The sequence below is a fragment of the Uloborus diversus genome, chromosome 4, assembly GCF_026930045.1.
Source record: "Uloborus diversus isolate 005 chromosome 4, Udiv.v.3.1, whole genome shotgun sequence".
NCBI lineage: Eukaryota > Metazoa > Arthropoda > Arachnida > Araneae > Uloboridae > Uloborus > Uloborus diversus.
In genome coordinates, this window is record NC_072734.1 from 13,788,156 (window position 1) to 13,815,575 (window position 27,420).

Below are 27,420 nucleotides of genomic sequence, written 5' to 3' on the forward strand. Positions count from 1 at the left end.
CCACTAATGTAATTTTTCGAATCGAAATTTCGGACTTGTGTAACGGTTGATATTAAAAATACAAATTTTGCGTAAGTAATTGAAAAAATTAACATTCTTTTAGTGTTTTGATCTGTTGTTGAAAAGATGGATGCAAAGGTATAGAATTTCTTCTGTTCTAAATAGATAAGTATGTTAAAATTGCGAGTTCTCCTTATTAAGTTCATGCGTACAGAATAGAAATCTGTGTCAGTACGTTTAATTTGCTTACTTTTATTGAGAGGAATACAAAGTAAAGTAGCAATGATAGTATTTTTGTTTCTTTAGTGTACTGAAAAAAGAAATTGTAATACTTTTGTCACAAGAAAGACTTTTTTTTTTTTCATTTAGAAAAAGGCTCCTACTAAGAAGGGTTCGAAGAAACAATTCAGAAATTATGCTGTTTTGGGTGGTGTATCTGTGGCTGAAATGAGTAGAGAGCAGGTAATATTGATAATAATGCATAACATTTTTTTGTTTTGTTTCCTTTGAGTCTTTACTTGATTCATGTTACAACGTCTCATTTCCATACACACATGCTGTCTGTTTTCCAAAGCCAAAACCTAGCTCCAATTTGCGCATGCGTCAGGTCTGCTCCGAATTCATCAAAATAGAGAAGGAAGCCCGGAAGTAAAAGGCGCAAAAGAATGTATTCAGCAATTCTTCCAAAGTTGCGTCGTAAAAGACAGACATAGCAAGTGCAAGCGAAAAGTGCCCATCCCCAACCTATCGCTCCTTTTTAAAATGGAATTGATCCTAAGTCCTAGTCTTTGCTTTCGAGAACGGACAGTATCTTTAAAATATTTAAACTAAAACACAAATAACAATAAAATCACAGATACACCTTTCAGGGTTGCAATGAACCTTTTTTTCAGAACCAAGAAATGAAATTATAGATAAAAAGGGGCTCTCCTCTGATATGCCCCCCTCTTGGCGAGATTTTAATTTTTCGCTCGATACGAAAATCGCCAATAAGGCGATAACTTGGCAACCCTGGTTTTGCAACTTGAACGCTGGAAAGTAGTTTCTCTAAGTCTGTTTTTGCACGTGTATGTGTTTTAGGAGGTAGGTGCTCATATGTTTCGCTCTTAGGGAGATTTTAAGTTGAATACTCTTAAAAAAAGTTTCAATTCAAACTTTCTTTTAGAGTATTCTTTTTCTTGTTGTTTTTTAATGTTAATTTAGTTGAATTTTCTATTTTAATTATGAGTTCGGTTTGTGATGTTGTCCAAATGTATCAATTGAAATTTTTGAATGAATCTTCTTTTTCGTCAGGTCGTCCAACGTTTGGACGTACCAGAGTCCTAAATAGATTTTTTATATTTAAACTAATTGAAAATAAAGAGGTTAGGTAAGTGAACATATTTTGAATTATTGTGTTTTTAGTGTGTTTCTGGTAGTTTGTATTTTGGTCTGGTTGGCATTTTTGTAGCACAAAAATGGTGTTAATTTCACATAAAAATCTGTGACTTTATTGTATACTGAACGGAGGAGATCTGTGACTTATATCCGACTGTGATGTATATTAAAAGTCGGAGGGATAACGGACCGAGCGGCAGCGAGGTCCTGGCGAGCCCGAGGTCTCATAGTAATTTCGTAATGAGACCGAGGCAGGGCCGGCGAGCCGAGGTCTCATTATGAAAGTACTATGAGACCGAGGGCTCGTATCCCGGAGAAACAACGGAAAAAAATTAATGCATTAATTTCATTAAATAATTAATGACATAATTTGAATTTTTCCTGTTGGCGCTAAAAAAGCATCGCTAAGAACGATGTATGACATATGACGTCATACATAGTTTTCTTGGCGACGCTTTTTTGGCGCCAACAGGAAAAAGTCGCCAAGAGGGGGGTATATCAGATTTGTTCCTAAAAAGGCATCTAGTAAGCTTGAGACACATCTAATTTTTATTGTGATCTGCATGTTTTTAAACATTGTTTCAGTATTTTTAACATTTTGCACCAAATATAAGCATTTTTACTAGCGTGTTTATTTTTAATTAAGTAGAATCCAAGGAAATACAAGAAGATATAGTTTTCCTATTTCCGTGTTTATGAATTATCACAGTTCTGCCTTGATTAATTAAACTCAAATGAACTAAAACAAGCACAATCCAAATGCCACCAAATTTTTGAATCTAAGGGGGAAAAAAAAGAACGCATTTTTCATCTGTCGAATAAGCAGAGGGTGTTTGTTGAGTAGAAGAATTTGCTTGTGCAGGACTTGCATCCCTTTTTCCAAAGTTCATTGCTGCTTTTTTGAGCTTATGTTGGATGTCATTACATCCATGAGCTCACTTTTTTTGTATAACAAATCAAGTCCTTTCCTGTGTCATCCTAAATCTCATTTTTCATGCAATTTCATGTGTTTGCATCAATTGTAATTTTTGGCCACTACAGTGTAATTTCACGTGTTTGTATCAATTGTATTTTTTGGTCACTACAGTGTAACTCTCTTAAATATTTGAAACTTGTGAAATTCTGATCTTTTGCAGTTTTATTGTAAAATGAAAGGGGGGAAAAAAATCTCAAAAATAATACAGTGATTGAAAGCTCCTCATGTTTAATTTTGGTATACAAAAAATCAAATTTTTCCATCTTTTGTTTTGAGAAAAATGAGCCATGTTTTATCAGTTCATGTCATTTTGTGTTTAACAATAGGAGATCTGTAAAAAAAAAAGCATGAGAGCAAAATAATTCAAAGATAAAATCGACATTGCTGAATAGAAATGAATTTAAAACAATATTTGGGAAAGGGTCAAAATTTAGATCTGTAAAACATTTGGGAACATTTTTTTTTCCTTTCCTTTTTTTTTTTTTTTTTTGATATTTTCAATATTTTTTTGAAAACTGTTCCACAAGCATAAAATCTGCTTTTTTTTTGGGGGGGGGGGGGGGGTAGGAGTTAACATTTCAAACTTTAAATGTAACTACATGAATTACACCGCCAGCTCAGTCATTCCAGCTGAGGACTGCAGTTTCATGCTTATAAGCACTCATCAGCCCGACATAGGAAGTGAGGTGGAAACTGAGTTGGAGGTGGAAATCTTCTTAAGGAAGTCAAGAGTGCCAAACAAAACTGGTAGCTAATATAGAATTAGCACAGACCAGACGAGTGACCAAAGCGATGGTTTGGTACAACTCGAAGATTGCAGGCAAGGCATGGTATTTTCAGTAAGTTACCCCCCTATAGCCAAGGTTAAGGCAGAAATACATGAAAATACACGGCCAGCTCAGTCATACCAGCCGAGGGACTGCCAGTTTCCTGCTTATTGCTAATAATTGCCTCTGGTCACAGTGCTTGGCTCGGTTGAGCCCTTCCTCACCTTCATTTCATTCACTCATAACAATTTTTAAAGTAAGATATTTTACTTGATTTAACTTCAGATATTATTCTGTGAAACTCGTTGCACATTCGCTATTTAAATTGTGTAATATGAAGTAGTTCAAAATTGATGTGGAAAGTTTTTAATTCTTCATAATCAGGGCCGGATTTGGAAGTGTGGAGGCCCCGGGGCAACGAAGGAGTGGAGGCCCCTAATCATGGTTCGAATAGATCATCATATTTTCAAAAATATCCGAAACTTTGATATATATCCGAATATTTTGATATATATGTATATATCCGATGTTTTTGACCCGTGAAAATTAGGATATTTTGTAAAAATTTTTACTGTGGGGGCCCCGGGGCAGTAGCCCTGCCTGCCCTCCGCTAAATCCGGCCCTGTTCATAATGTTTTTATTTTTGCATGAAAAAATGCTTCCTATATTTCAAATGAAATGTCAGAGGTGTTAAAATCTAGTTTTATGAACTGAAAGTTGAGTTTTTTCTTGCATTCTTTGAATAGAGGACAATAGTTCAGATCGCATCCAGTTAGTTATATAGTTTAGTGGTCTAAACTGAAAGTTGAATTTTCTAAACAATAAAATGCTGAGTAATGTTTAAACGCAAGCTAAATTTCTAAAATTTGCTTTTAATGCTTGATCTTTTTCAAACATTAGTTGGAAGAACATATAAATCAGTTACAACAAGAAATTGAGCGAGAAAAAGAAGATCGGAACTACTTCCAGATGGAACGAGATAGAATTCAACTGTTTTGGGAAGTTACTAAGCAGCAGCTGGAAGAGAAAGATGCACTTCTCCGATTAAAGGACAGTGAAATTGATGAAGCTGCATTAACTCATCTGGCAGAAATTAAAGTAAGGCATCAAAATTGGTGCAAACCATTTTGATATGATTACAATTTATTATATGACTACTAGAGGTCCCGATAGACATTGTTCTGTTCAAACTTTGTAAATTGAACAGTTAAAAAATTTCAATGAACTGTCAAGTGTTTGAACCATTCCGTTGAAAAAAATAAGTAAAAAAAAAATGTTTTAAGCTGCTATGGTGTCAGAATGCGTATATTTATTATAACTTGATTTATCTAATGCACACTGAGCAGTTGTTTTATTAACTATTTTTTCTCCCGTACTTAATGGTTTGCTCCTTCAGTCATACTTAAAGGATAAAAAGCATCCTCAGATATTAAGTGTAAAAATCTAACTACCCATCCAGAAAAAAGGGGGAATCCTGCTGCAACATCCCCCATATGAAAAAGAATAAAACAATCGAAATGATATCGTTTAGAAAAATGATAAAGGTAAAAACAGTTCTCTGAAGAAGCGAAAATCACTCATCTCCCCCCCCCCTCCCGATGTAAAATAAACATTCTTCAACTAAAATGACTAAAAACTCTTTAAAAACGAAAAACAATTATTTACAATTTGAAATGTTTCGCCAAATAAACAAAAAGGACAATAAATTACATTAACAGTAGCTTTAAAATGTAAACAAATGATCACGTAACTCCATTGTTTATAGCCAATGTCGCCAAGCCGCCACCTTACTGTAATCCAGCCGATCAGTGAGCGGAGCCAACTCCGACCGATTAGCGGTCCGATCTTTTGAACGAAAACTTTTTAAACTTCATATATTGCCTAGTTTGTTCTTTCCACCAAAGATAAAAATCTTCCACTGCACTGATCTTTTGTGTTCAGAACTACCCTGTTGTAATATATCTGGACGAAAATAAAATTCGTTTCGTCTTTAAATTCCATCATCTTTTCCTTTAGTAATGCACTGATTAGTTAGATAATCCTTAAAGTATTCTCGACATTGGTGCCCAAACTCAGATGGATTGCATCCGAGAAACAAATGTTGCTAGGTACGGTGCTTTCTGATCATTGGGTTAGGAAAACCTAAAGCACCGATCCGGTCACATGGTTCAACTACGATGACAGAACACGTTTTGCGTGAACCTGCCAGTACTTTACTTTAAAATATATCACTTGACTGAAAATCGTTGCCTTCAAGAAATGAAGGCTTCACTCTCTCTCTCTCTACGTTTTATCAATTCTCAATTGACATATCTCAGTAGGAAATTTCATTACAAAAAGCAGAGCTGGCTTTCTTATTGTCCTTTGGCAACAGGTTAAATATTTATTTCAGTTCTTGCTCAACAATAGGTTAAAATAAATATTAATCATTTTTGAGACATAACCATCCAATCTTTAAATGAATTAATTAACAAAAACGTTTCCGATGAGATCCATCGCGCTTCGAAACCATGCTTGCCACAACTTAATTACACACAAAAAATTTGATCGAAATCGGTCCAGCTGTTAAAAAGCCTTATGGTGACAAACGTTCGCACAGAAGATTTTTATATATTAAGATAAAGAGTTGACCCTTCGCTCCACCTTGTTTTAGAAGTGTTCCATGAAGGGGTGATACAGAAAGGAAAGTTGAAGAACAGAATTGGCTTTTGCGTTATTGGCTTTAGAGCCTGAATACGTCATCTTGAAATTTAAGAAATTATCCAAAGAGGTGAAATATTTAAATTTTGTGCGATCAAGGCAGATGTCTCATTAGACAGGTCACATCCTACGTAAGTGTGTGGATCTGGGTTTAACCTCTCTGCAGCCATTGGTCAGAGAAAATAATGCCTCCTATAATTAATTTGAATTGAAAACTGGCAAGAGTAGGGTTGCAATTAAGAATGCACAGCTTGTCATTTCTACTTTTTTGCCAACTCAATACAGTTACTGCTGTAACTCAAACCTTTCAGGTCTAAATAATCACAATACAAAAATATACTAGGAGTACATTTGCTTTTCATATTGCCCAAATGTTGCTAAACTACAAAATATGGCACATGTCCTTTCTTCCTTCTCTACCTATTTTAAGGAATGAACTCATTTTCTCAAATTTTTCACAATGGTCATTTGTTTGCTGTCAGACTATATTTATTTTAGGTTTGCAATCAATTTTGTGGACAATATTAGCAACATTTTACATTAACTCTTAGAATTTGTGTAGTCAGAATCTACCTTCGGGGGGGGGGGGGGGGGGGGGGAGGTTTGACCTCTTTGATGTCTCCTAGACGCAATAGTATGTTAAGGGTTGTTAAATGGGAGGAATGTGCAAAAACAAATTAACGAGTAAAAGTTTAATAACTGTCTGTTAAAAGAACAGCCTTTGAAATAAAAGGATAATTATGAATATATGCTGCACAGTAACAGTGGAGGCAATTCAGAGGGGCAACCCCCTGCCCCCTCCCACTTTTTATGGTTCATCTATTTATTTTATTTTCCAATTTAGGAACCGAAACTAGAAATTATAAAAAAAAAAGCAGAAGTGTCAAAACTTTCAGATCATAACTATTTGTTTACTTGTATATCTGTTTAAGCAGTAACTTTTAGTTTATGTATTCATCGTTAAGATATTAGTAAAATTCAATTGTTTTTACTTAAACCAGCTATACTTTCTCAATGAAATTATATTACCAAATGTTTGTGACATCTCAAACTACTCTGGGCTAAAAAATGTAAGTCTTATTCATGTCTTAGTGTTTCTTTGGGGAAAGTTATTGTGTACATAATTCATCAAAATCTTAAGAGAAATGTGAGTTAGGCTGTTAAATTTGCACCAAATACATCTCATATGCTCTCAAAACCAGCCTTCGCAAAATTTTTGCACTTTTTTTTTTTTGCAGCCGCAAAAAATCTTATGGCTTTTAGTTGCTTTTTTTTTGCTCCCCCCCCTCCAATCTTCATTCCCAATTACCGCCTCTACACAATAATATTATAATGCACAGGTACAAATTGTATTTTTTGGCCATGCCTCCCCCCCCCCCCCCAAATAATCATTCTAAGAAGTTTTTGATGTCTATGATAAGTTTTTCTGAAAAGTAATAGAAATCTTAATTATTGTTTTTGAAAAGCAGAATCTTGGAGCATTGTTTGGGAAGTTTATTCCCAATTCAATGAGGCAAAAAAAAATTTCATAAATGCTCTTCTGGATCTGCTTAGAGTGCTCTAAAAGCTAGTGTTTCTTCCTAAGGTTGATTCAACTGTCACGTGAGGGACAAATTAAATTACATTTGTACACATGTTCCAATTATTTAGGACTATAAATTAAAAATTGGCTCACCTAGTGAAAGTACTTTACTTGTGTGATATGTTAAGAAGAAGAAGAATTTCAAATATCATTTTTTATGATTTTGTTTAAAATAAAGTTTTCCTTTTCATGTGCTGCATACACTTTTGGACTGCATACACTCAGTTTCAGCGACATATATTCTGAATTTACTGTTGCAGTTTTTTAAGTGTACATTTTGTTCTTCCACTATTTATTTTTTTGTGTTAGTTTTAAAAAGAAAGAAATTGTGTGACATTCCAGAGAAAATTCTTTTGCCCTGCATGTGACAGTTTATTTTATTCCAAAAGTAATATTTAAAACAAAAATTAAATAAAAATTTTGTACATACAAAAACAAAAGTGACGACCAGCAACAGGCCCAGCTAGGCTACTCTCTGTACTCGTACATGTGTGATTTCTTAGGCAAAAAAATTTGTTTATCAGTTAATTTGAACTGAAATATAGAGCTGTCATGAGCAGGATAAAATGTCTGCTTATCCTTCAAATGGCGCCTAAATTTCTTTCATGCTCTCAAAACCTGAATGACTTAGCTTTAAAGAAGTAGTATTTTTTGATGCTATTCATTAGCAAAAAACCTCATTTGCCTTCATAATGAAAGTTATTTGCATCATTATTATACTAGAAAATCGTCTGTCAAGATATGATGGGTGAAAATTGCTTCTACATCTGAATGAAGCAATTGCCTGTTTGGGGATATTTTTATAGTTGAAATTGTAACCCTAACTCCAGTGGAGGAACCCTAAACTTCAGTAAATAGCGTTCATTGTTGATAACTTTTTCGTTTTTTCATTCCCCTGAAATGACACAGTCTTACCAGTAAAACAGTTAAGTGACCGGATCGAGTTCAGCCTTGTCACAATAAAGCCTTTCCCTGCACATTACCAAAACATATTATCAAATTATCATGCCGTGGCGCGAGTTTCATTGTTGATGATGTCATTGGCTATTGTTTTTTATGAGGATTTCTTATAGAACTTTCAACTTTGAATATTCAAGCTATGTGTAAAATAGGAGTTATGTCAAACTAATTTTTTTTTATCAGCAATCACAGAATTTTTGGCTATATTTTCATTGAACAATGTTTAAAAATATTTCTATGATTATTGTGTGTTGAAATTTTCCCCCATCATTTCAGCTGTACAAACAGAAAATGAAGCACGTCATGTTTGAATGTCAGCAGCATATTGATGAAAAGATGAAAGAAAAGATGGGTGAAAAGATTATGGCTGAAGAAGAGCATGAACTGAAAATCCATCATTTAGGAAATGAAATCAACAAACTTAATGATGAAATAATGAAACTGAAAATTGATCACAGTGATGAAACTATTAACCAGAGACTGGTAAGTGTGATGAAAATAATATTCAACAATATTTAAGAATAATGTTATTCATCGACCTTGTGGCGTAGTGGAATGATTGTGTTATGCGCCGCCCATTTTTCAAGGACTAAAAATTTATTTTACTCTCTGGGTTATACGCATACACAAGTATTTACACTATTTACAGTCTTCTTCAAGAAAAGGAACATATGTGATTTCTCAATAACCTTTTTGCCTCAAACGGAGGACTTTAAGAAGTGGTATGCAGTTCACATTGTTCAACAGAAGCAGCACGACAACCGAGTTGTGCCTCTAGAACACAGTTCCCAACTTTATAAAAAAAAATTGATCCATACACCAGGTACACGAGACCACAGGTATTTCTCCCCGACTCCTTACCACGGAGTCCTGACCTCGTCTCCTCGATCCACCAAAAAATCTTCTTGGCACCGAAACCTAACAAGAGGCGTGCCCTTGCCAATTTTAATTTTTTTAATTGGTGGACTTCTTAGCGCTGCGATCGTAGCTAAGTCAGGAAGAGATTTGATTTGCTTGACCACAGGCACCAAAACGTCTACACTGCACTCGGCACAAGATCACACGCAACCATGATAATTGGTCTTCAAAAGGTGCGACACTGCCAAAGGACCTACTGGTGTACCAGCCTATTCACTACTCAGACTGGACGGCACCCAGTGGCGGATCCAGCTGATTGTTTCGGGAGGGGCCATCCGAAATTTTTGAACAAACTCCGAACTCCCCAGGAATTTTATTAAAATGAAGTTTTAAAAACTCAATTTTCGGGATATCGAGACATTAGGTGAGGGGGTGGCTTTAGGAATCTCCTTCGAAAATGTTTCAAAATTTAAATTTCCGAGTAATTTTTGAAAATTAGAAAACTAAAAAGGTATTTTATCTATCTTTGATGATGTACGGAGAAAGGTCAGGTTTCGGGCGTTGACCCCAAAATACTTTTTGAAAATAAAGCTTAGAAACCAAAATATTCTGTCATTATACATTGAGAAGTTAGAAGAGGAGGGGTGCTCTTCAGCTGTCCAGCCTAAAAATGCACCTTGAGCTATAATGTTTGCTTACATTAAAGGAAGTGTGAAGGTGCTTAGAATCCTTCCTTCCTCGAAATATTTTGCCTTTGAGGCTCTAAAAATTCGATTTTTAACTATATTTATACATATTTTAGAAAGGGATGGAAGATTCGTGAGCGTCCAAAAATCTCCTTTTAAAGTTATCATCACGGTATAAACATGGGTGCAAGTTTCGTGATGTGTTCAAGACGGAAAATATTTTTCAGCTCCCCCCCCTTCTGCCCGCATGCAGGCTTAAGGAAAAAGTTATGTCTATTAATGTTGTAGATTTTAACAGTTTTGGAATATGTGTTTGATTTAAATTTTAAGCCTTTAAATTGTAATATTTAAGCGTTTTGACATCATAATTCCAAAAAATCTAAAATCCAGCAATAAGTGGAGGGGAGGGGGGGGGGCTCTGGGGGACTCTCCCCAGAAATTTTTCGAATTGAAATCCAAAAAACGCTATGGTAGGCCATTTTGGTAAAGTTTTGGGAAAGGAGGGGTTCAGGAACTCTTACATCAATTATTTCAAACTGATAGTCCCAAAATAACAATATTGGGCAGCTTTCAAAAATATTAGAGAAAGGGAGGGGGGTGCTCTGGGCTCTCCCAGAAATCGATGTTTTAGAAATGAAATTGTACTCCATCTTTCATAACGTTTATATGCTTTTTGAATGCACTATGAAAGGGATGGAGTTCAGGAACCCTCCTTCGGCAATATTTCGAAATTGAAGTTCTAAAAATGCAATTTTAGACGATGTTGGATAATGTTAGGGGTAAAAGCGTTCGCAGCGCCACACCATTAGTTTTTGCCGATGGTAAACATTTTCATTGTAGCAATAAAATCGCTTAGGACATAAGATTTTCACTTTTGCAACATAAAGCAGTTCTGATCGCAATGTCTACATTAGGTAGCGCCAACAAACCAGAAATGAAGGAAAGGTGAGGGAAAGGTATGACCGACTATTGATAATGAATTGGCACCATTCTCCCACACAGTCTTCATTTGAAAAAGAATTCTTTTATAAGATAGCAGGTGGTGAAATTAGCAATAAAAAATCGCTTCAGTGAAGAAGATATATTTTTTAAACAAGGTATCCTTTCCAATATTCCTAAAGTAACGCTTTAAATTTTCAGCATCAAAACATTTTCGGAAGAGAACTCCCGAAACCCTTCCTCTGAGTTCACCACAAACCAGGGTTTCCGCTACGGTCGCATTTTTCGCATAATGCAAAAACACTATCTCAATTGCGGAAATAAAGCAATGCATTTTCGCTTTTTTGCTCAAATAAAAAATAAATTATTTTTTTTAAAAAAAAGGAGAAATGTACTATCCTAGAGAGGAAGCATGCATGGCGATAACCAACTTAATCTTTTTTAAATCTTAGCTAAGATGTTTAAACTACAATTAAGTTCAATAACTGTTAGTCTATGTCCCCGTAATAACTGCTTTATTAGGAGGAGGGGACAACAACGTTCTAAACAAAAATCGTGTTTTCTTTTTTTATTTTATGTTTTAAAAAAATCGCTGTTGTACTTATTTCTTCAAAGATATCACAGATGAAATGTGAATTTTATTTTCAACTTTAGATGAAACACACTGAGGCATATATAAATATATGAGAATGTGTAACATTTTAGCATTTTGCTAACATTTTTTCCTCAATTTTAGCTTTTATGCTAAAGAACTTTTGAACCCAGCTTAAACCCTGCCACAAACGTCCTAAATTTCAATTTTTAAGGCTTCAGTTTCTAAATTGTTTTGTAGGAATAATACTCCTCTTACCTATAAACATGACTTATGACAGCCTAAAAGTTTTAATACTTTAATTTTGGAAACTTTTTGAAAGAACTTTCCTACACCCTTTCCCCTTAAGTCATCCAAAGATAGCCCAAAACAAAGCTCTTAAAATTTCAGAAACGAAAATATTAAAAATTCTAAAACTTATTGAGAGAAAGCCTTCGAATTCCCTCTTCTTAAGTCTTTTAAAGATTACCTAAAACTGAGTTCTGAATACTTCAGCTTTGAATATTTTTTGGGAAAGGGAAACCCTGAACCCCAAGACAGTCTAAAGTTACTCTTTTAAGACTCCAGTGTCGGAATTTCGCCTAAAGAGAGCCCCTTCCTTCCCTCTTGACATTGCCAAAGACTGCCTAAAAGTTTTAAGACTTCAATTACAAACACTTTTCGGGAGAGGGTCCCAAATGCCATTTCTTTCAAGCCCATTTAATTATAGCCTCAAATAGTTTTTAAAACATTAGCTACAAAACATTTTCATGTTAAAACACCAAAACCATCTTTCATAAATTCACCAAAGATTGCCTAAATTAGTGTTTTTAAGACTCCAAATTTTCGATTTTTTTTAAACCTCCCCCCCCCCCCTTTTACATCATCAAAGACAGCCTAAAAATTTTTAAGAGTTTGCAGACGAGAAATATCAAACCACTCCTAGCTTCAAAAATGGTTTTCAATTCAGTTTTTCGATATTTTATACTGTAACCCTTGAGTAATACCCCCCCCCCTCTTGGATTGTCCAAGATATCAACGTTTTAAGACCTCAATATCGTGGGTTAATTTGCGAACTGATTACCCTCTTTGCAAGAGCAGCATTTTTCCGCAAATTCGTGCTGCCGTTATTTTTCTCTTTTTCTTTCTTCCTCCCCCCCCTCCCATAATTACATTCTAGCGAGTGTTAGATTCAATGACATTGGAATTTAGTGATTCCTAAAGTCTTTGTCAAAAATGCAGGAACGGTTGCACATCAGTGTTTCCAACCAGCTTGAAATTTCCCCTCGATCATTTCCAAAATTCCCATTTTCATTGAATTATTCAAAATCCCTGATAGTTTCTGTTTTACCTGGTACAGCCTGAGTAAAAACTTTAAGGCCAGTAAAAAATTATAGAATACGGGAAAATGAAATAAAAGCGATTTTAATATTGTTGAACAATTAATTAGTAATGCTCAGTTGAAAGAAATAACGCGACAGTTAAGTTTTTTAAAGTATGCTTTTACCAAAAGAATAGTAGTACATACAAAATTAATATTTCAGCCTGAGTAACAACTTTAAGGCCACCAGTATTTCTTAAATACTAAATGTAGATATACTGAAATAAATATCACAGCAATTAATGAGATTGTGGAAACCCTTCAACTTGTAGTTTTTTCATTAATTTCTTCGAAGTTTTGGTGCTCTCTGTGAATATCTATCAGCATGACAATTCACCTATCCATTCGAGTAACAGTACACAAAATTGGTTAAAAGTCAACAATGTTGAAACTTTAAACTAGCCAGCTAAGTCTCCAGATCTCAACCCAATCGAGTACTTATGGGGCGACTTAGCAAGAAGAGTTTATACAGATAGGAGACATTTTACTTCATCATTAGAGCTGAAATCTACTATAGAAGATGAATGGTATAAAACTGATCCCGAACTTTGTCAAAAACTAGTTTCATCTAGGCAAACAAGAGTATTTGAAGTAATTCGAAGAAATGGCTCCTACACAAGATTCTAAATGCTTGTATTTTTTTCTTCCTATGCTTTTTTCTATGTTGGCCTTAAAGATTTTACTCAGCTCCTTCAGGCTCAAATATTGATCTGTAGTATTTTCTGATGATAAAATAATTACAAATGATTGTTTTGTCGTTTTTTGCTTGTATTTAAGGTTAATAATTATCACTCAAATTATGTTTTGATCCCCAGTTAAAGACATGTCCAATTTCTCAAAAAAGTTTACTAGCCTTAAAGGTTTTATTCAGACTGTATGTGGACGCCTTTTGATGTGGCGAAAACATTTCATCTTGTCAGCATTCACTCTCAATCGGTGATTCAGATTCAGCTCTTTAAGACATTTTAAGAGTGTACATAATTTTCACTTATGCGTGTAAAGTTTGCAAAAAAAAAAAAAAAAAAACGCAAATGAAAAAAACGAAAGAATGATCGAAAATATTATGAGAAAAGGCTAAATTTTCAATTAGTGCCGATTATTTCGAAAAAACAGGGAGAATAGCGAGTAATTCATAGGTCTGCAATGCAGTGAGTTGGAAATAACAGAGCTAGACCTAAAAAAAGTCAAACGGCGCGAGTCGAAAAGTCACTCCTCCAAAAGCACGTTGCAAACAAAACAAGCCCATGGCGGAAAACCGAGAGAATATCGATGTAAATTCGTGGTTATGGCACAGTCCAGTAATTAAAGCATATTTTTCAAACACTCAATTTTTCTTTTTTAAGTAAAAACTGAAAGAAAGGTATCGAATTTCTTTCCGTCCCAACCTCCGTCTCGGAAATTTGTCCAAGACGGAAATCCGTCCTGAGACGGAAGGTCTTGCACCCATGGGTATAAACTAGGGAGGGAGGGGATCCTATCAAAAATCGTTTGTAATTGAAGTCCTAAAAAATGTCATTTAAGTTGCTTTTAAGCAAGTTAAGTGATAAGGGCTGGATAAGCTAGTTTCCTTTGACATTTTTTCCAAATAAAAGACTTAAAATGCAATTTTTTGCTACATATCAAGGCATTTGTGAAAGAGCATGGGAAAAGGGGGGTTCTCCCCCTAGTTTCGAAATTAAAGCCATAAAAACGAAAATTTAGGCTCTCTTGTGAACAATATACTCTGAGAACAGCAGCATTTAGAGATCGTCCAAGTGTCTGTAGTTGAAATCAAGAAATGATGTAAAAGATGGAGAAAAATTTTGGAAATAAATGTTTTGTCTTCAGGATAGGGATATAATTTATCTCCCAATTAAGGCCTATACTTCTTTTTCAGAAAAACACATGTGTTAAATTTTGATATCTTCTCATATTTTTTTTTCTTAAAAAAAATTCCTACAATCACAAGGCTTTGGGAGGGGCCATGGCCCCCCTCTAGATCCGCCCCTGACGGCACCGTATGTCAATCTTGGTGTACTTTCAAAGTCGGCAGTAGAGACACGTGTAAAGGAGCACGTCACAACCTACAGTAGCGTCGAAAATCTGCACAGCTTGGGATCAGCCGTTGTGCGGATTTTAGAATTTGGCAGATTTTGAAGTTATAAAAGTAATGATTGTTATTTTGAGTAATTAAAGCATAATTGTGATACAAAAAATAAAATGATTTTTTTTTCTGACAAAATTATGCTTTTGCAATCGGGAACTGTCTAACAGTTATAATTTTGCATGAATCTATACAGTGAACCCTCGTTTTAAGCGGGGGTTACGTTCCACAGAAATGCCGCATAAATTGAGACTAATAGTAGTGTTAAAATAGGGGTTAGGTTCCATAGATAAAAAAATACTTCATTCTAGTGATGTTTAATTGTATAATAAATTTCATGTGTACTTATATCGGTTTTTATGCACAACATGCATAAAGAAAACAAACTAATTTTGTGTTCTTTTATAAAGAAGAGCTGCCTATGATAGTCTTTTGGCAATCAACAAGAATTTTTCTCTAAATCTTTGCAGAGCATTGACTCATCCATGATCACTTGTGTCACATTTCCATGATAGAATCTTCCATCACTAACAAATCAGAAAGATCATTTATATTTTCTAGGAATGGCTCAAATTTTCAATGTGAACATTTTTGGTTATGCGTCACCAAAGTCGTATCCTCGTTGGTTTTGGCCTCCTTTACAACTCCTGAAAGCTCTTCTTCCAGTGAGTTCTGAACTGTGTGAGTTTAATAACTTTACTTCTGGAAAGAGCTTTGGAACCAATTACATAAAAGGTCTTACGATAGCCCAAACTCTATTATTAGCTCGTCAAAATGCAGTTTATTACGTATAATCTGCAATCTTTAGGATAATGAATTTTGAAAGATAAATAAAATAAAATAAAATAAAAGTGTCAAATCTTGAACCGTGAATTATCGAAACCGCGTAAAACGAGGGTCTACTGTACATAATAATAAATGGAAGTTCATTTGCGGGTGTAATGCTCCTTATACAAATCCAGTTTACATCTGATTTCTGCCAAGTTTGGCACAGAGTTCTTTGATGCTCAGGAATTTACATAGGGTAATTTTTGTTCCGCTATGGAGGATACACTCCATAGGGGTTTTCCTGATAAAAATCCATTTTTGTCGGATAGCAATGTTGTTAAACAGCAAAAACAAATTTGACCACCAAGGGAACATCTTGAAGAAATAGCACCCATCGCAAATTTTAAAGAAAAGATTAAGAAAACCTACATAAACTGGATCAAGTGGCAGCAAGTTTTAAATATTAAAAATAAAAAGAAAAAGTGTCAGCCTTGGTAGTATTAAGAGCCAAGAAAACTTATTTGAAATGTTTTTTCTAAAATTATTGCCAATTTACTAATTGTATTGTTGGCAGAGCAAATTAAGTAAATTTTAATTTTTTTTTTTTACACTGCAGAGTTGCATTAAAAAAGTGAAAACTTTCAGGTACTTAAATCTAACATTGCAGATAAAAAGCTAAAAAATTTCAATTATGACTTTTTTTTTGTCAAAATTGAAAACCTCATAAGTAGTGGAGGGATTTTAATTCCTTGTGTAATACTACAGTCAACGCTCGATATAACGACCATCTCCGTCCCAGAGAAAAAGGTCTTTATAACGAGTGGTCGTTATAAGAGGTATAAATTTAAAAAATGTACACCGTCATCATGCATGCCCAAGTAAATGCCCAAATGTTTTTTATCATAGGAATTTTTAGAAAAGTAGTGTGCAAAATATTATGACAGAATATTAAACAAGTTTTAAAGTAGAAAATATAGGGAGGAAAATGTTACACACTTTCAGATCTGCTACTACTACTACTACCACAACAATTTCTGAAGATAAAACCAGAAACAGAGGTCTGCCTTTTTAGCAGACGTGATTTTTACAAAACATTATTTTCTGTTTCAGATATAGGTGATAAATTGTGTTTCTCTTGCTTTCCAAAGAAACATTTAAAAGTCCCTCGAAAACCCCAAATCTTTAAAAATACTAGATTCAAACACCAAACTACCAATACATCTGTCAACTCCCTTTTCTTAGGAATCTGGAATTTTCTCGATTTTTCCTCCCATTATTTTTTTTGTGCTAGCTGTGATGAACCCCAAACCACTTAAAGTTGGATTTGACATTGAAAACTGCAGGCAGATGTCCGTAAACAATAATCAATGTCATTTTAAGCTACAAATTTGTTTTATTGGAAAGAACACAAGAAATAGCGTCCGCTGATTCGGTCGCTGTATTGGATTAGTCGATACAGAACGGTCGTTATAACGAAAGCAAATTAACATAGAGTTTATAGGAACAAAGTTGGGACTTCTACCACTGGTCGTTATAATGGGACGGTCTTTATAATGTGTGGTCGTTATATTGAGCGTCGACTGTACAACATATTATTTTTTAAAATAAATAGAAACATTATCCTAATTTTATAAGCAGCTATGATGTTTATAAACTTTTGTGTAAAAATATTCTAAATCTGAGAAATGAAGTTCAGGTTGTGTGTGAGATGCAGTATAAAGTGCTTTTTTTAACTACATAAGTTTATTTTTCATGGTTTATAGGGAAAAGCCCTTTATAAATCGGTGGTTTAAAGGTATTCTACTGTATTCACTTATCTTTATTCGTTATTTTTTTCTTTGTATCTGAAAAACTCTTATGAAATGTTCTTCCTTTTAGAAACATGCAGAAGAATTGTGCGCCCTACATCAAAAATATCATACAGAAATGGATATTGCCAAAAGCAAAGGTGTTCAGGAAATACAAAGTATAAGAAATGATTTAGAGCTTCAGAAAACAAAGGTAATTCAAGAAATAGAAGATGGGAAAGACGCTCATGTGCAACATCTTATTCAAACCCATGAAGAGCTGTTTAAAAGAATGAAAAATTTTTTACAATGACATAATCAATAATGACATTTTGCTAATTAAAAGTTTGAAAGTAAGTTAGTTTCAAAAATATTTTTTGGCGTTTTGAATTATTTCATTTGCTCTTGCAATCAGTAAAATAACATATTATATAATTAGCCAATCTCACGTAATCAATTTCAAAGTTTCATCACACAGAAAATTACCTTAAAAACCTTTGTCGATTTTCTTATCAGTTTTTTATTCATGAAGTCAGGGTTCGTACGGGTCATGGAAATCCTGGAAAGTCATGGAAAAAAAATAACGAAATTTCAGACCTGGAAAAGTCATGGAAAATTGAAATTTTCATTGAAAGTCATGGAAATTATTTCAAGTCATGGAAAAATTTCCCGGACAAAGAGAAAGAAACAGTAGCTAAAGGAGCATTAGAAATCTTGAGTGATTTAACAGTATAGCACATGAAAGCTATTAAAAGTGGAAAATTGACCAATCCAAAAATCAAATCTGAATTTTGAAATCTCATTGCATCCACTTCTGTCACAGTCGCTTGCCATTTTTTGCGATGTGATTTTACTGCCTGGACATCACTTATTTTGAATTTTCTGTTATTTTCAACACTTCTTATGTTTCATATTCTGTAGTAGCAAATTTCACGTTCTTAGTTTTGCCACGCCCACTCAAAAAAAAAAGCAATTTAATTGAATGCAAATTCGATTCCATCACTCGTTAGGACTTGATTATTAAATTTATCAGAGTTTATCTTATTTTTTTTAATGTTTTAGAAAATCAGAACAAGAGGAATTCTAATGCTCTAAAACAGTAGTGGCCAACATACGGTACGCAAAACTAATCCATGGTGACCCACTGCTACTTTCAATGTCGGGAATTAAACGTGTTCTGGAATTTTGAACCTATTAATTTATATGCATTTGAAAATATTGCAAATTTGTAAACTAAACAAATATACTTTTGAATCAGAATATCGATTCATTACTGAATGGTTTTTTCAAAAAAGATCTGGTTTAGAAACATAAAGAACTAAACTATGTGGCTTTACTTCAAAGAACCAAAATACTGTCAAGTTATGTGGATGATTAAAGGCACTGTTGACACTAAAAGGTAACTTTTAAAGCAAATTTATTGAAACTTAGTGATGACCTCATTCAACCTTTGTCCCATTCAATATCATTCTGCCTGTTTAAAAAAAAAAATCAGACATTTAAGCATCATCATATTCGCTTTACTGCATTTTTACTTTACTTAAATTTATATGATGAAGACAAATAAGAATAGTTTAATTTTTTAAGTGTGCACTTATATTTTTTCCATTACGAGTAAGTGCTTCAATGAGGCTGTGGTATTCATATAGACGTTTTGCTAATGCTCATTTCCAAATACTACCAAGTTTGAGATTAAATAGTGTTATTCTCTTCAAGTAATGAGGTCATGAAAATTTTCATTGAAGTCATGAAAAAGTCTTGGAAAAGTCATGGAATTTTTTCATCTAAATAGAGTATGAATCCTGTGAAGTGAAATGATTAACATGCATCCAGAAATTGAATTGAAAGTACTTTTCCCTCTTCTGTTTACTTTTTTGCGAGAAAGAGGCCTAACCAGGGAACCACACAAATAGTGTAATAATGAAAAAATTTAAAATAGGTAGCAATCAAAAGACATATTTTTGTCGTGTCCTCGTGATCAAAATATGAGGTCTATAAATCTGCCAAAATTTTAAGAAAAGTGCCAAATTTGAAGACTTGGTGGAAAATTCAAGATACCTTGCGATTTCACCGTCTGCATGTGGCAAGACATTCATGTGCAAAGCCTGTGTGAAAGGTGTCATCCACTTCTCACCGAAACTCACCAAATTTTGCGACTTTTCTTAAAATTTTAGCAGACTTTAAGACCTGCTATTTCGATAATAGGGACATGAGGGAAAATAATTGATGCATCTAGAAACATGTTTTTAATCCTAAAGTAGTAATTATTTAACTTTTGTTGGTTAACATGTACGACAGTGGTGCTCAACCAGGGGTGCAAGTGGTATCAAGTAAAATTTTCAGAAGACTGAAATTTTTGGAAGCTCCACCCCCCTACCCCCGTAAAAACTCTTCAAATATGCATACAAAAATCATTTGGAAAAAAAAACATTTGGAAAGTTTTTTTTTTTAAATATAATATTTCAGTTTTGGAATGTTGCCTGACCAAAATTTTCGGAAACAGAAACCCAAAATGTTCAGAAATGTCGGACATTTCGGATCACAAAAACTCCTGTGTCCTACACGTACAGCCGGCAAAGCTGATCCTTGTGTCTGTTCATATGTTCAGTGTTACGAAACAAAATATTTACTATTGATCATCTTCACTAGGTCTTTTGAATGATTGTTGAAAATTTGAAGTCATCATAAATTGGTTCCTAAAATAAACATGATAAGAGCAATTTTGGTTAGAAATTCTTTCATTTTCCTTGTTTTCCCATGCTATCTAGAAAAACTTTAAATAATTTAATTACAATTTATATTTGTCTTAGTCCATGAGATTCATCTTAATGTGAGGTTGTGGCCCGCGGCAGGGGCGGCATTTCACCATTTCATTTGGGGGGTCGAGTTTCTTAAATATGTATAATTCCAAAGCGAAACAAAACAGACATTAGCTAACAAGAAGTTGTCATAAAATCGGTTTAGTATAAATAAAATTAGTGTCTATAAACAATTAAAATTTTGATTCATTGACTAAAAAGTTATCATACAAAACATCTCGCTACTAAAGTTTTTATGTTTTTTGGAAAAGTTATAATGCATGATTTTTGGAATTCGGAAGAGCAGGGGAAACGTGTTACTAACCTATCAGTGCCCAATGTCGTGCTGTTTTGCCAGTTCAGCTAAATGGAAAAGGTATTTTTTCCCCCTTTGTGCTTCGAAAATATTTCTCTAACCTCCTGAGACATAAAAAAATCTTTCTCTACTAGCTAAGCTGATTGTAATAGTTAAAAAATAATTGAAGTAACACAAAGTTATGTATGAAAACACTTTTTATATCTTGCTCTTCAAAATCACCCAGGCTACTTCAAAAACTGTGAGGCGCTTAAACTTTTCATCATTGAATAATCTAGTCATGTCGGCGCTCTCAGTTTCAATAAGATATCATCTGCCTGCAGCTCCGTTATTCACTATTCCATACTGATGAATCCATAACAAGGACGAAACTGCAATCTCTGTATGTGAAAACCATTCTGTCGGTATACACCGTAAAAAATGTTCCGGAAAATGTACGGGAATTGTTACTGGCATCCATGTTGCCAGTAATAGTGATGCTGTAAGCCCGCCAGTTTACAGTAACAATTACCAGAAAATCTTCCTGAATTTTTAACACTGTATTGCTTGTAATTTTTCTTGCCTCAAGCTAAAAATTTTACTCACAGTTGAAACATTTTATTTTTCGTTTTCAAAATCCAATCCAAATAACCATAATCCCAGCCAACCATACAGAAAAATAATTATCATTAAATCTTGTGTTTATTTCATTCGAAACTAAATCTATTACTTCATGCAAAACATTCAAAAATCAATGTTTGACTTCAAATCATCATGTTTTTTTTTTTTTTTTTTTTTTGCGCCTTTTTTGAAAAATTTCACGATTGATTGAAATATACATCTATAAAAAAAAATCTATTTTCAGTTTCAATTGTAGATTGAACCGTGGTAGTATGATGCACAGATCCATTGTAGATTGAACCGTGGTATTATGATGCACAGATCAATTGTAGATTGAACTGTGGTTTGAATAGTCGAGTAGCGGATTGAAGATATAAATTTTGATAGAGTAAAGCATTTTTCAAAAACCTTTTCCCGATGCAAACAAATTGGATAAAAATTCAAACGAAGGCATACATGCTAAAGGGCATGAGCTTTTTCACCATTGAAAGAATCGTTTTGCAATAATTCTTCCAGTCGTCAAATCACTGCTTTGAAGCTATAGAGAAATGATTTTATCGTTTTAGCTCTTGAAGATTATCTTGTGTCACTCCGCGATTGCATAATTATAGAGCTCCATCAAAGATATTTGGTTGATATGTCTTTTTTTATTCAATAATCACGTGCATTTTTAAGAAGTTTCTATGAAAGCATTCTAATGTATTGAGCAGCTGAAACGTGTTTCTAGCAGAAGAAAGCGATGAACACTCATTAAATAAATATACACTTAAAAAATGAGCGTAAAAGTGAATGTAAAACATCAAGGAATTTTCTTGTGAAAACCATGCTGCCACACCATTTTTCACGAACCTCTCATATTGGACATACCATCGTTATACTGGGCACACAAGTGTGAAACATTTAGCCTATATGAGGCAATGTCTTCTTTAGTTAAAATTAACCATGGTTCTCTATCAGTTTTCTATGTTCTGAAGAAGCCGAAAATACTTAATGAATTTCTAAGTCATCATTCAAATAACGAAAAACACTTTTTCTAGTCTGAGAATGTGTCGAGTTTCATCAAATATTTGCTGAGAACCAGCGAGATTTTCTTTTATGAACATTAATTTCTGACTTACATAAATTGAATTCACCCATTTTCTATCATTCTGCTCAAAAAATTTGGGGGTGCGACCGCCCCCTCTTGACCCCCCTATTTGCCGCCCCTGGCCCGCGGGTTAAAAAAGGTTGGGCACCACTGCTGCACAAAAAAGAATGAAGTAATAAATAAATAAAAGATGGTGTGTGAAAGCAAAATTTTGAAAATATTGCTCATTAACTAAAAATTACTTTTTGTACTACTTTTTTTTATCATGAAAAGAATTTTTTTTAACACAATTTTTTCTTGTCCTTGCACTAGAATCTAAAAATTTTGCAAGATGCAATTGAATTAATAAATACATTTATTTAAACCAATTCTGATGTAAGCAATGGAGTGTTATTTTTTTCATTTCTTTCTTTTTAGAAATTCTATTGAAAGTCTCTATAGGCTGGCTTTATTATTATTATTTAAGTCTTGAATGTGTATTACATTATTATTAAACGTTTTTACTATTATTAAGAATATACTTTCTACGGGAATGATTAGGGGAGACTGGGGATACTTGATCCCTAGGGATACACAGAGCAGCCAACTTTTAAAAAAACTAAATTAGACATTATGTAGAAAACTAAAATCCATAAATAAATTGCCGATCTAATAAAAAGTCTTATGTATTTTCTCAGTGGGATCAGGTATCCCCCATGAAGGGATCATGTATCCCTTTATGAGGGGATACATGATCCCTTTATGAAATTTTTGAAAAAAGTTATTTTACCAAAACTATCTGTTTAATTTCAAAAATAAATAAATAAATAAATAAAATAAAATTGAATTTTGACATCTTGAAGTTAAATTATGTTTTTCGCAATCACGAGTGTGTGTGTGTATGTAGGCGTGTGTGTTTGTGTCTGTGTGCAGGCATGAGTGTGTGTATGTGAATATGTATGTGTGTGTGAATGTGTATATGTGTATGCAGGCATGAGTGTATAGGTATGTGTGAGTGTGTGTATGTATGCGTTTGTGTGTAGGATATGGACTCAACCTGGAGACTGTTTTCACTAGAGGAGCAACATCAGGAGGGGCTGGTCGACGATGGTGCTGCAGAGGGAGGCGGGGGAATAAAGTCATAGGAGCATCAAAACAATCAAATGAGAACAATAAGCAATGTGATTGCTCAAAAAAAAAAAGAAACCCCGACAGATAGATTAAAAAATTATCTTTGTTGACATACTTTTTTAGAAGAAAATTGATAATTTGCAGCAGAGAAAAAAAATTAAAAACTAAAGTAGGGATCAAGTATCCCCAGTCTCCCCTACTTGGCGACAACATTTTATTCAAATGTCAAATCATCAATAGTATATCTTTCGAAGCACAAGCAGTTATTATTACAAAATTTCCTTGATCTTTTTGTTATTTATGTGCTGGAAGAAACTTGAACTGGTTAAATTACAACTTTAACTTTATTTTAGTGAATGATTGCACTGGCTTTGCTTTTTTGAGGATTGCACTTTAAGTCAAGATGTTTTTGCACTGCAATTTAAGGTATTGTTATGCTTATTTTCTTTGCTTCAATATTTTTTATTTTTATGTTGGAGTGCATTGAAGTTTTCTTACTATTTTGGATAATTACTTCAGTTGAGGCTCTTTACTTAAAAAAAAAAAGCTAAAATACAAAAGGTAAAACACAAATACAATGACCAGTAGTAGGCATTCCGTTTTTTCTCGTAGCTTTTTTCTTTTTAAGTGAGGAACTAAAGTGAGATGACACCTTATTATGACCAATATTTGTAGTTCACAAATTCAAAAGTGATATCCAGCAAGTCTTGAAGTACAACTAGGCTGGTCATAGCCAATTTATAATGACAGAATCAAGATAAAGTGCCCCCTCAAAAAAAAAAAAAAAAAAGCTCTCAAGATAAAAAGTTTTATATTCAAGGACTTGAAAACCTTGAAATGTATCTTTATTCCTTGATGATTTACAGTCAATTCTCGATAACTAAAGGGGCTGACGAAAAACGTCGGCTTATCGGATGTTCGACTTACTGTTAGTTCTTGTTTTCGACATTTTAATATTAAAACAATTGAATATTTTAATTAATATGTACGTATAACAGACAAAATTGCAGAACTTAAAAGTTTTTCAGCACAATATGCAGTTTATGCTCGAAGAGTTCTGAAGACGAAGTTGCTTCTGGTCTTGAACTTCTCCAACCATCTAGCACTGGTGTAGAAATTTTCTATGTTCAATAATATAGCAAAATTCATTGCTTTTCTCATGCAGCAAAAACATCTACTCTTATTAAAATGGCATGGTCTTGAATTCGATACTGCTGAAACCACTTGAATAGAGCCGATTCTACTTCAGGAAAGGTGCACATCTTCATTCGTTTCAAATTTGGATTCACGGATTCGTGCCGATTTTGAAGTTTCTCATTTAACCCTTTCAGGGGTGGTGGTCGCACTGTGAAACCAACAATTTATAAAATTTTTTATCTTTTTTTCCCGAATGTTTTGAATCAAGTCCTCTTCTTTTGAGTTCAATGAACAAACTAAGACGGCAGAATAACAAAAAAATATTTTTTTCGTAGGCTCAATTTCTTGTCCAAATCGTCAAATTTTCAATTTTTCGTTTACCCCAAAATTGGAATTTTGTTTCAGATTTTAAAATTTTTAATTAGCGCTGAAAGAGTGCATCATTTTTCTTAATTTTACCTGAGGTACTCAATCATATTGTTCTAAATGATTCAAATTCATTTTTACATGTGTAAACATGTTTTTGTCCTTCCCCAGGTGGGGGGTGTGAACAAATGGGGACACCACCCCCAGCGAAAAAAGTTGCCAAAAAATTTTTTTTAACTGAAAAATCTATGTCTAGATGATTAAATAAACCTACTTGTGGTGTTTTTTCTTCATATTTCTCAAAAATTAATGATGCGCCTCTGAAAGGGTTAATAGCAATGACAGTATTTGGAGCCATATTTCAATGCATTATCTTTTTGATTATTGAATTCCTTTCAATGCTATAAATAAGATTTTACTTGCTAAATCTAAGATTTTTAGCTTTCGCATTTCAAGAGAACTCTATCTCTCTCTCTCTCGGGAACTTATCAGCAAACGATTGGATTAAAGAATAACGAGGAATGCATCGTAACTTAGGTCAGTCTTTGAATACATGTACAATAAGTTGTCTTGGCAACTTGACAGCTTAAAAGCAGATTCGTAGTCCAGCAACATGTCTAAGTGTAAACAGTACAGTACAACAAAAGAAAACAAGCTATACTCATTTCCGCACGTGTAACTCCTTTATCGCACATTGGCTCAACAGGTGTTCTCCTTGCTTTAGCAGTCTATTGTGCAGAAATTGCAAGTGAAGGTGAATGAATTTTTTCTCTCATAGTCACTTGAGTTATATATATTTTTCTTATTTTCTTTCGTTCTTTGAAAATAAATTTCAAGTCATTTTTGAAAAAACTTCGAGTTAAAGGAAGTTAACTTCGAGATATTGAGCATAATTAGCATGGGATTGAAGACAAATGGATCAGAACTTGATAAAAACTTCGAGTCATAGTAATATTTGTGTTATCAGACTTGGAGTTATCCAGAATTGACTGTACTTAAAAGAGGTACACATTGAAAAACAAGAGCAAACTTCTGGCACAATTAGGGTGTCTAAGATGGATTTTTCGAAACATATGTCCCCGAAATGCAGTTTTAGACTATATTTGGCTAGCTGAATGGAGGTCATGACCCTATGGTCCCACACTGGATCTTCACTTGACGCATGCACATAACTCTACTTATTTAAAGCACCACTTATGAAAAGTTTCAACACTTTCAGTGAACATTACAGAATTACTGCTGTTATTGTTTCAGATAGATTTTAAACGTTATGTGTGTGTGTTTTTTTTCTTTTTAGTCAGTTAACTTTCTAATTGCAAATGTTTGTTACAGAATCTTTTATTGCTATGAAACTGCTGTATCAGTATCAATGCAGGGTAATGGTGCCAATTTATCAGATACAGTTAATCATAAATTTCCAACTATTGTTTTGATATAACAGGGTTCGTACGCTCCTTCAAAACTCCTCCAATACTCCTTCATTTAGGAAATTTTTTTGAAGGGCCCTTCAAACTTCATTTTGGTTTGAACTCCTTCTTTTTTAGATCAAGACTACATAATCGTCCTCTATGACAGTAATTAGTAATACTTCGATCGAAAACTTAGCTTTGTCACAGGGGCGAAGGTATTACAGCGATTTTTATTAAGTAATTTGATATATTTTTTTTCCATAAAATGATTTATAAATTGGTTATAGAAGTCATAAAAGTTGAAAGTGAAAATATTATTAGATGAGTAAGACATTTCATAAGTGAATTAAATCATGCTTAAATGGTGCTTGGCTATTTTGTCAAGTATTATGATCATTGCTTTTAACTCCACCACACTCTCAGTAGCAAAAGTCAGCTTGTTCAATATTTAAATATTGAAAATACATTAGTTCACTTAATATAGATGTACTATATTAAGTGATTTTGTTAAAAAAGCAATTGTTTAGTAAATTGCAGTTTTGACACTGTAAAAATAGTCATCCACAAGTGATGTCATGCCTTGAGGGGAGATGATTTCAGGAAATTGTGACAAGGGGAAGAGAGGGTGGCAAAAAGTGACATCACACAGTTATTATAACAATGTTTATGAAAAATAGGACATGTGACAAGGGAAGGAGAAAGGCAAAGTGTGACAAAGGGAGAAGGGGTTCAAATCTGTTTTAAAAAAGTTACAAAATTTATATATATAATGATAGCCCAAAAGTACTCCTTCAAAATCTCCTTTTACTCCTTCAAAACTCCTTCATTTAATTTCTGAAATTGAGTACGAACCCTGTATAAGTTTGAAACCCAAATGGAACATTAGGAGAAAATGCTGATGAATATATTTGATTGTACAATCCATACTGTTATTATTTGTTAATGAATTACTCTTTCATAAAAATATTTCATTTTTGTCTTAGGACCAAATACAAAATTTTGAGCGAAAACAACATTACTTAAAAGAGAAAATACAAAGTCTGAATATGAAAAATGAAAATTTTCAGCAAGTAATATCTGAAATGCAACAAAAATGTGAAAAAAGAAATGGGAGTAAATGTACATCTGAGCTGCAGAATTTGGTAAGGAAATCACTATCTAG

The 27,420-nt window shown here is 33.7% G+C and overlaps 1 protein-coding gene across 1 annotated transcript; it reads left to right on the forward strand.

The window, feature by feature from the left end:
• Positions 1–27,420, forward strand: LOC129219834 (dynein regulatory complex subunit 4-like). Its single transcript, XM_054854139.1, is given in 8 exon segments — positions 1–138; positions 370–462; positions 4,021–4,218; positions 8,639–8,845; positions 17,527–17,736; positions 17,738–17,788; positions 27,242–27,296; positions 27,395–27,420. Coding segments are annotated over 8 exon segments (852 nt in total). The 5' UTR covers positions 1–126.